This window comes from Thunnus albacares, chromosome 7, assembly GCF_914725855.1.
Source record: "Thunnus albacares chromosome 7, fThuAlb1.1, whole genome shotgun sequence".
Classification (NCBI taxonomy): Eukaryota; Metazoa; Chordata; class Actinopteri; order Scombriformes; family Scombridae; genus Thunnus; species Thunnus albacares.
Genome location: NC_058112.1, coordinates 28,520,330 through 28,530,819, shown reverse-complemented (window position 1 = coordinate 28,530,819; position 10,490 = coordinate 28,520,330). Strand labels below are relative to the sequence as shown.

Genomic DNA, 10,490 nt, shown 5'->3' with positions numbered 1-10,490 from the left:
AGACCCTTGAGTGAAGTTCAAAACTCTTAAAAGCACTTTACCATGATGGACAGGGGGAAAAAACAATTTTTTTCCCAAGAAACTTTTAAAATTGTGTGTTAAATAATCACCATAAAAGAAAGCCTTACAATAACAGCTTGCAGGGAAAAAAACAAAAACAAAAGGAGAATTACATATAAAAAAAATCATAATAAAACTAAAATAAAGTTCTTTAAAAAATACAAACTTATACCAAATAATGGTAATAATTTCCATGTGATTTAGTGATGATAGTGAATTTTTTTTTTTTTTCTGATTTCAAAAAATCTTTATAATGACATAATTCAACAATAATTATTACTTACATATGTGGAATTTGCCTCAGTATTATCAAATTAATCATATAATTTGAAATATGACGATTACATTAAAATCAAGCAAGTGTCTTTGTCACAGTCTAATTGTATGATGTCATTATTGCTCTAAATCTGCCTAAAATTGAGTGTATTTAATATAATGTTCATTTTTCTTACAAAAAATATGTGTAACCTGCTTGTTATGACGTCATCTCGCAGTCGTTTCCCTGGAGAGGGGCGTGGCTTGCTGACGCATTGCGGCTCCCTCCCCGGTGCGTAAACGGAGCGGAGAGAGAGTGAGAGAGAGAGGCACGGCACCCGCGTGTACGCAGTTTATGTGTGCGTGTGTGTGTGTGTACGCGCGCGCGCGGCCATGGCTCACCTAGCAGCAGCAGCAGCAGCGGCAGAAGCGGCGGCGGCGTCAGTCTGCATGTGGGCTCGAGCCGGAGCTGAAGCATCCGAGCCGAACTGCGCAGAGATGCGGTGCACGTAGACGTAACATGCGGACACACCGCCTCACCTCATCGCTGAAATCACGTTCAAAAGCACCGTGAAGATAATTTTTAGTGTTTGTTTTGGCATGGCGACGGTGAAGTCGAGGTGAGCAGCTCCGTTGCTCGGTCCGCTCGCTTGCCGGGGCAGCACGCACTTTTTTTTTTTTTCTTCCTCCGCTGTTTTGCCAGGGCAAGCAGCCAAAACAAGATAAATCCGCTTTTTGTTCCTGTTTGCATATCGATTATTTTATAAGGAATCATGACGACCGGACAGGATGAAAGCTCAGTCCGTGTGGCTCTGAGGTAAGTCACTAAAATTTATTTTAATTCTCCATCAACCGGTAAATGCGTAGCTGTATCTTAATTGCCCGGTGCCACCTGTCAGTCAGTGCCGCGGGCCTAGCAAACACCTGCAGATCAACAGCAGCATCTGCTGAGCCACACACGCACACATACACACACACACTCACACTATGTATCCAGAAATTATCAGCCTCATTTCATTTCAGCACGGTGACCCAGTTCAGCCGGGCACCTCTTGATAGCTGCTGCGGGCTTTTCAACACACATTCTCGGTCTGTTTGTGCTTCACCTCTGCAAGAATGAGCAGTTTTCCCCCAATGTGTGATGTACAGTATGTGTCTGAACATAGCAAAACCCCCCAAAAAACACAGAGCATCACGCCCTTTGCACAGGTGCGCACACATGGGTTGTTTTCTGCACACTCTGGCATGCTCCAGGAGGGATGATATCATCTATTGTAACGGCTGAGCTATCAGAGAAAGAAAAGACAGAGAGAGAGAGAAAGAGAGAGAGGGGTGGGAGAGAGACAATCAGCCTGTGTTTCTCTCCTAAAGCCAGGCCTCTTCTCAAAGCCTCCTCCAGAAAGACAGTTAATCGATGAAAGAAGAGCTTCACTGACAGCCAGGTTTCAAGGAAAGGACAGTGGAGCGTTCAGTGCAGCTTCTGTCAAGTCTAGTCTTTGTTTGGAGACAGTCAGTGGACAGCACAGTTATGGCTTTCAGTGATCCAAGCTTGTTACTATCTATTCAGGCATGTTATTTTTTTTTTATTAGTAAAGCTACAGAATCTGTCCTTCTTCCTTTAAGTCCATGCACTTAATATGTGCTATTGTGCTGAAGTAGGCCGCTCCCACCCAGCTGGTGAGGTGGCACAGTGACAGTGGCATAATGGGAAGCCAGTCTCCCTCACAGTCTCTCTCTCTCTCTCTCATCCGAATGCCATTCAAGGCCATTCGCAGACCTTTTGACTCGTCATGAAAATGATAGATAATGACAGTATTGTTGCGCTTATTCCGTCTCTTCCCTCTATATCTGTGTGTTTTCCATCTCGTCCATGCTTGCTCATATTTTCCTAACAGTCGCCCTCATGTGCACTTGTTCACAAAAGTGCATCATCATTGTTTATCCAGAGCTTCCTGATTCCATCTCTCGTTATGAAGGGAGGGGGGAAAATCCATATTGTGATTGTGCTGTTTAAAAATACATATTGTTGGTGATGTTTTTTGGCATTTCTGGGCTGCTTTTATTGTTTGGTGGTGGATTCTTTTCTTGTCAAATATGTTGCTACTAAAGAATAGTTGATGTGACAAGCAGAAAATGCTTAAGCGAGGAAAATATCATTTGCAAATGCCAGAATTTGTCTGGCACATGTCTTCATAATCCAACAGCAATGGCTTCTTTTTGGAGATTTTGTTCTGACAGTCAGGGAGAAATATCAGAATCAGAATAATCTTAACTGGCAAAATATGTATACAAGGAATTTGTCTCCGGTTTAGTGGCTCTCAATGTCCAAGAGCAATGGCTTCTTTTTTAGAGATTTTGTTCCAACAAGAGTACAGAATAACTGTGTTGTATAAGAGATGGAGACACCATTTTTGGCACTGACAATGTCAATAGACTGTTTTGAGAAAAGGGCAAACGTCATCCTGGGAACTGCACAGAGTCACCAGGCCTGAAGCAGAGAGAGGACATGCATGTTGAAGGAAAGTAAACCAAAGTGAATTACAGCTCTTAATTGCAGAAAATGTCCCCTGAAGCAACCTGCACATCACAGATCAATTATATCTACCAGTGTAACCGAGTATCTGAAGGGAGATTTAAATGAGCAACATCCTCTCATGGAGACAGTGATGCTTCCAGGTGTCTCCAATCCCTCTGAAACTGCACAGTTAGTGGAAAAAAAAACCTGCTGCAAGTTGATACACCGAGTGGCCAGAAAAATAGAAACACCTGTGTTGATGTTGTGCAATGCAATTAAACAGCACTGCAATAAATACTGACTAAAATGTTGGGTTTTCATTGAGATACTGTTGTGGTGTTAATTCAGTTCTATTGTATGCTTTGAAGCTGTTGAACTTAACTGGGTCATAGAATATAATGTCGTCCAGTACAACAACAACAAAACTGACAATAGAGCCGAATCAACATCTGTTTCATTCTCTAATTTAATAACTTTTCGGCTCGTGTGAAGTAATAAAAATCGGCATGTAAGTCTCCCATGATTATTCAGATACAGGATGTTTGTTGTGAAGTTGAATTCCAAACTAAATTATGGCCACTGATCTTAAAAAGTCACGCAAATGCTTGCTTCCCCAAATTAGACATAACCATGTGTTTTAAAATGACTCGCACTTCCTGAAAGAATGCAAATTACAGTAAAAGTGAGGACAGCTTTCATCCACTGAGAGGTGGACGCTGGTTCTTGTTCCAGGAACTAAAATACAACACTAACTTCAGCACGCTACGTTTTACTTTGTCATATTTAAAAACAGCTCATTTTCTTAAAAGATACCCAGAAAAACCACCATCAGTCTCTCTCAATGAAATACTAATTTAATGTAAGCTTTAGACCTCTGCCAGTAATCTACAATTATGAAGGATTCTGGATATAATGATGCCAAAAATCAGTATTGTAATTAGTAGAAAGCTGTTTACTTGTTGACACGTTGCTTGGCACAAGCCCTGGTGATGGATTTGCCGCAGCATGTTTTCAACTGCTACCAACTGTCAAAATAGTTTGACAAGACTGTTGACAAGTCTCACCGTGCACGTGCACAACCAGTTCGTACAGCTGCTTAAAACTTACTCCTCACTGCACAAGAATAGGAGCGAGTCAACAAAATTCCTGAAATGTAAATTCAATGGAAAAAAAGTGTCAAGCTTATCTTGGAAACCAATATTTCCAAGGTGCAGTTTAAGCCTTATTGCCTGATCCCAGATTGCATACTGCTTTAAACAGGGTTACTTTAAGGACCGAGGGGTCTATTTGAGGTTGTTTAATCGGTTTTAAGACCCCAGCTTTTCTCAACAAAGGCCCTCCTGTTCTTTCAAACTTCTGCAAAAGAACTGGGTCCTCAGAGCATTTGCTTTCAACATGCATTTGCGTCCATAGTGTGTGTTTACTGAAGCACAGGAGGGGTTAGCATTGATAGTGCACTGGGAAGGAGTTACACAGTACACTTTCCTGACTACAGTATATAGATTGTGCTGCAGCTGGCTTATTTGCACAGTCCGAGACGTCACAGTAGTCAGTCTTACATCGAGGGGAAGGGCTCAGGTGGAACCGAGGACTTGTCTAACCTGCCTGCTGGGGCAATTGCCGCAATACGACAAGAAATAAAGCAGCAATTGTTTATTTCCGAGGCGATGACAGATGAGCGGCACAGATCAAAGTGAGAGGGAGGGACTTAGACTGTGTTTATTACTTTGTGTGCTGTAGTTTAGCTGCTGTTGCCAAGCTAATTAACCACCAAGCAGACCACAAAATGCAAAGACGCAGCTCATCAAGAAAAATCAGTTTCTATTTCTATTTATCCCCGCCCCCCCGGTAAGGACTTGTTGATCATGATGCTCAGCTGAAGGGCATAACAGTGATGATGATGAAATTATATAGGTCCCTAAACCTCTTAAGGCTTAAGTTACAGGCATACTTTAATGTAATGACATGGAGGCATGCAGGAACTGGTCTAAGTGGCTAAGTGTAAGCCCCGACTGTAGAGACAGGGTTAACTGTGGTAGAAGAAGCTTGTTAAAATGAGCTGCAAGATTAGAGCACATATTTACTATTATTACTTAATGACCAGACCAGACCTTAACTCAGCTGACAAGAGACAACAGCTGACAATAGCTGTGGGGGTTTACAGTGCAAAAAAGAGGCTGGGGGCCTCTTAACTGAAAGATCCTCTCTTTGGCTGGGGGCCAAATAGAGGATAAGTGAGGTACAGAAATTGAATGGGTGGAAAACTGCAGAAAAACATGTGTGAATAGAAAGTTCATTGTAAAACATTAATGAATACTAGGAACAGGTTTCTGCTTGTAGTATGTTCATTAAGTGTTAAATAAAGTTTTTGTCAGGATTTATATCCTAAAGCTAAGCAAGGGGATTTTCTAAACACAGTTTGATAGTATTTAGGGCATAAAGTACCTAACAGGGGCAGGACTAGTAGAGGACTGGCAGAGGACCAGTGGGAGCTCAGATATGGGACGTTCAGATGCGTTTTCGTCGCCCATGGCAGCACCGTGCAAACACAAAAGCCCCGACGGGTCTAAAGCCTCTCCAGACCTCGTGCTTTGTTCACATCCACTGAGCCAAGTCAGTCTGTCAGGAGTCAGCCACTGACCCATAGTCCTGTGGCTCTATGTGTGTTTGTATGTGGCTGTATCAATGTGTGTCGGTCAGTAGCTGTTCTCTCTTCTCTGCTGTTGTTGTAACTGTTAGTTTAGTGTCATTTTTATACCCTTCCGTGTGTCACACTTTCACATTTTCACACTTGCAGCTTCTTTAAGCTGAATGCTTTGTGTTAAACACCTGCCTGATGGCATGAGAGGGGGATATTTTTTCTGTCAGTCCATATTAAACACAATACACACACACACACACATTTTTCATGTAGTGGGAAAGAAGTCAGTCTGAACCGAGCAAACATGAATCTCTATTAGTGCATATAACTTGGAGGTCTTCCCAGAATTCCTCGACAAGACAGTGATGTTATCCTAAAAAAAAAATATTACATTTTTTCTGCATGACAGTATCTTCTAAGTTTGAAGGTGAGTATGTATTTAACACTCTATGTTGGTGTTATTTTAGAAGTGGAATGATATCAGGGCATGTTGGTGCAGCAGCGATGTCCCACTCTTTTAGGAAAACTCTCTAACTGCAAGACTTGATTTTACGACAAGAACGAGGCTGTGTTCAAAATCAATCCCTAATTACTATATAGGGCACTACTGTATTTACCTTCTGCTGTTTTATTTGAGTGTCTGAATACTGAGTGTGTAAATTTATCCACTAGTGACCTCAAAAATCCAACAATGGAACAGAGGGTTGGATTTGTGGGCTGGATTGTAGATTTTTTTAACAAGTAGGTCTCAGAGGGTGAGAGTGAACGGCGCTCCTCTTCCACCGGCTCTCCTCTGCTGTATGTTCTTTACACCAAGGACAGGCACGTCCTGAATTCACTGATGATACACTTATCATCAGCCTGCTCCATAAAGATGAATCCGAGCATGGGATGAGATGAGTTTGTCAAATGGTGTGATGAGGCTTTTCTCCATTTAAACGCCACAGAAACGAAGGATATGGTCATTGATTTTTATAAGGAAATGGTCCCACCCACCATCTCAGACCTTCATCAAAGGAATTGGCATCAAGATTGTAGAACATTATAAATATGCTGGAAGAGTCATTGATAAAAACCAGAAGTTTGCGGCCTGTAAGAAGGGACAGCTACGTTTGTTCTTCCTTAAATACTTTTAATGTCGATAGGAAAATGATGTCTTTGTTTTACAGGTCATTTATTGAATCTGCACTTACTTCTTCTATGATTGCTTGGTCTGGTGACCCGAACATCGAGGACAAAAACCACCTGAGCAATATTGTGATGGTGGATTGTAAGGTGATCAGTGTCCCACAGACCCCCCTGACGGCTATCTTTGACCAGCAGGTTCTCCACAGGGCCAGGTCTATATTAGACCGCACAGACCAGCCTCTCCGCTCAGAGTTTGAAACTCTTCCTTCAGGCCGTAGACTTAGAGTCCCCCGGTTCAACTGCAATATTTGTTCCCTGTGCAATAACCCTGCTTAATGTGCACATGTAATTCAGCATGTCAGAGTTTGTTTTGTTGTATGATAGAGTTCTGTATATTGTACATACAGGAAACATTTTTACACTTTCTGTTTTTGTACTTTTGTTCTTGCTTGTGTTGTTTTTTTGTCTTTTGCATCTCACCGCAAGTCAAGTTTCCCATCTGAGATAATAAACTGAACTGAAACAGTAGCGTCCGTGGTAGATGCGCTACTTTCTGCTAACAATCCCACAATCCAGTGCAGCGCAATTTATAGATGCAAAAATGATAATTGATGAGGATTATTATTAGTAATTGTCCAAAACTGATGCTCACTTTCGAGCAAACTGTTTATAATATACGGCGTGGTGAGAGAGTGAAGGAGGAAGTGATTTCGGACACACGCAGCGAATCTACGCTATGCTAGCAGCTCTATGAGGCTGCACTTAAGCCCAGCAGTGCTTTAAGCTGAATGCAAAGTAGGTTTAGTAGGTATAATGTTGCTTAATATTTGCTAATTATCACTAAACACAAAATGTAGCTGGTGAGAGGAGGTTGTGATTGATTGATTGACTTATTCGATACTTTGAAAAGGAAACCTGCAGAATCCAGCTTCTCATTGGGCTCAGGTTGGTCCTGTTTGTTTGGTGACACCTGGAAGTTGCTCAACATCCATCATAATCATATTCTTCATACATGCTATGACTCTATGTATAATTTTGTCATCCTGTTTTTTTTTTTTTTTAAATAATAATAGATATTTATCATCATTTTTATAGTAATTTGGGTGCAGCGTAGTGATGGAAAGGGGTCACTTGTAATATTCAGTATTTATAAAGAAAGATTTAACTTTTTTTGGGTACAGCCTGACTATATTGTGAATAAATAATGTATTTTCTACTCTTACAATCTTCTTCAGGGAGTCTGTGTTATTCTTTGTTGCTTTGACTGGAGCGTTGAGTGTCGGTTGTAAGCTTCGTTGTTCCCATCAAGATCTGCATCCTCGTGCTATGATCCACATTCTTTTGTTAGAGAAATAGCCCAAAGGGAGCTCGCATCATGTCGTATTACCTCTTCGCACACGCTGTTTGTCTTTTTAAGTGATAGCCAAAGTGTTAAAGTGCTAGCCAAGTTACCGAGACGGAAGCTATGAATAACACCTCCTTCGCCTGCAGCACTAGCTGAACGAGGAGTGTATGTTTCCAACACGGGAGCCGGAGCTCAGCAGAGGCCAGCTTCGAATAGACTGAGCTCATCGCAGTGTAACATAACTGACCTCACATCACTTCATATTTTATGGCACTATAAGGAGTGCACTCAGGCTGCCAGCTAATGTGGTTTTTATAGTGTTGCTAATAGATTAAAGTTGCCTATTATGATCAACTTTTATGCTCTTTCCTGTAATTAAGGCTTTTAGCTGATGCTATCATAACAGTGATAAGTGCAACTCCGTGAGCTTGTAGTCTAAAAAATGTGAAAAGATAATGACAAATGTCCCAGTGCCCATGAGGACACTCCAGTCAACATTATAAAGATATTTTAATCATTTACGGAACAGTGATATAAAACATAAAAGCAGCATATCCTAACTTTTGAGAAGTTGGGGCCAATGAATGTGTGAGATTTCTGTTTGAAATGACTGAATTATAAAAAAAGAAAAAAGTCTAACAGCTAACTGATTAATTAACTGTTTATTTCAGACTGTGTCAAACAAAACAAGCCATCTGAAGACATCGACTTGTACTCTGACAAAACTTTTGTAAAGACTAAACAGAAAAAAATATCAATAGATTATTTCATAATGAAATAAATCCTTAGTTTTGGGGTTGAGCTGGGGAGAGATCTGCAGCAGCACTACAGACTGCCTTTCTCTCCCTGCAGCACGACTCCAATTATCAGATATTCAAATTATCTTTAGTAACTGACTCTGTTATGGTGACAGGCTGCACTGGAACATGGTCATTTGAGTGAAACCCAGATACGTTTCCAGTGTTTAGCTGTCATGACCCTCTTTCTAGATAGAAGGCTCAACCACTCCGAGGCGATACTAAGCACAGCCTACACTTAGACTTAACTTGCCCCAAAATAGACTCCCGACCGGCCACAGCATTGCTGCAAGACCTCAGTTATCTATATCACAACCTCTAAGGAGTCAGCACATTTCTGCCAGACGCATCTGTAGCGATGCAGAGAGTCTTCAACTGCGGAGCCACACACACCACATGTGGACATGCTTATGACAAGAGCCCCCCCCCCCCCCCCAATTCTCCACTATACCTATTATATAGTACTTAGAAACTAGCTGGTCATACAAAATAGAGTGGATGTAATTATAGAGTAGCTTACATGTACACCACACCCATGCAAATATGTTGTTCGCTCTGCTGCTGGCTTTGTCTTCCCCCCGCTGCTGCACTTTACTTTCCTCATTTTTTTTTTTTGCTCATTTTCTTCCTTCAGTATTGCCTGAATACTCCTACACAGCTCTGCTTGATGTCAGCCTTTTCTCCTCACTGTACAAATCTGTCCAGTTAAGGACTCAGCTAAAATGGTTGAGGTCTAAATGTAGAACTGGTACCACAAATAGGATGTGGATGTAACTTAACTTCCATCATCAAACTGCCAGCAGAAAGTCACAAATAGGACACAGACAGTCACAAATAGCTCTGTTTGCATAGTGAGATGCCACCTTGTTATTTATGTCAAGAGGCTGTCTCTACAGTTAATAGGGAGGGATGTGTTTTCTCTGTAAAATGAGCTGCTGTCTTTATGAATCAGGCTGCGTCTGTCTGTCTTTCTGTCTGTCAATTAAATGTGATATGTGAGGTTATATCTGTAATATATCAGAAGTCATTTGCCTGTTTTGGATGGTGCATCTTTAGATGGTGCATCACTTGAGTGATTTATTTACCGAATGGATGCGGTACAATAAAAACTGTAATGTAAGATCTCAGATTGAGCAGCCACAATTATTTTCATTATCATTAATCAGTCATAAAATGTCAGAAAATTTGTGAAACATGCCCGTTTTTAGTTTAATTAGTCTTCAAATTACTTGTTTTTTGTGACCAACAGTCAAAACCCAAAGATATTCAATTTATAATGACAAAAAAAATAGTAAAAAGAGGCAAATCCTCAAATTTGAGATGCTGGAACAAGCAAACGTTGGCATTTTTACTTGTAAATGACTTAAATGATTAAATAATTTTTAAAATTTTGGCTGATGGATCTTCTGTCAATAAGCTAATCATTTCAGCACTAATCTCAAATACCAATGACTCAATTTTTGAAGAATCAATTCTGGAGAAATTGGGTATTTTGGCACCATGTTAGTGTATGATGTAAAGAAGTCTAGAGCTAGCGGCTCTGTGAGACTGTACAGTGGTTTTAGCTAAATGCTAACATGCTCACAGTGACAATATTAAGATAGTATTTACTAACTATTATTTAGGTATATATTCATTCAGGTAACAGCTACCAGGTTCACCATTTTAGTTTTGCATGTTAGTATGCTAACATTTGTTAATTGGAACTAAGCACAAAGTACAGCTGAGGATAAAGAAAATGTCATTAGT

The 10,490-nt window shown here is 40.7% G+C and overlaps 1 protein-coding gene across 5 annotated transcripts in view; it reads left to right on the top strand.

Annotated features, from left to right (window-relative positions):
• Positions 1 to 644: 644 nt before the first annotated feature.
• Positions 645 to 10,490, top strand: part of kif21a (kinesin family member 21A) — a 67,282-nt gene continuing 57,436 nt past the window's right edge. For 3 of the 5 annotated variants that reach the window (XM_044357898.1, XM_044357897.1, XM_044357896.1), the window contains exon 1: positions 645 to 1,132. In XM_044357898.1, the coding sequence (XP_044213833.1) occupies positions 1,089 to 1,132 (44 nt within the window). In that variant the 5' untranslated portion in view covers positions 645 to 1,088. The remainder of the gene's footprint in view (positions 1,133 to 10,490) is intronic. The other 2 variants (XM_044357901.1, XM_044357899.1) reach the window with 1 other exon arrangement.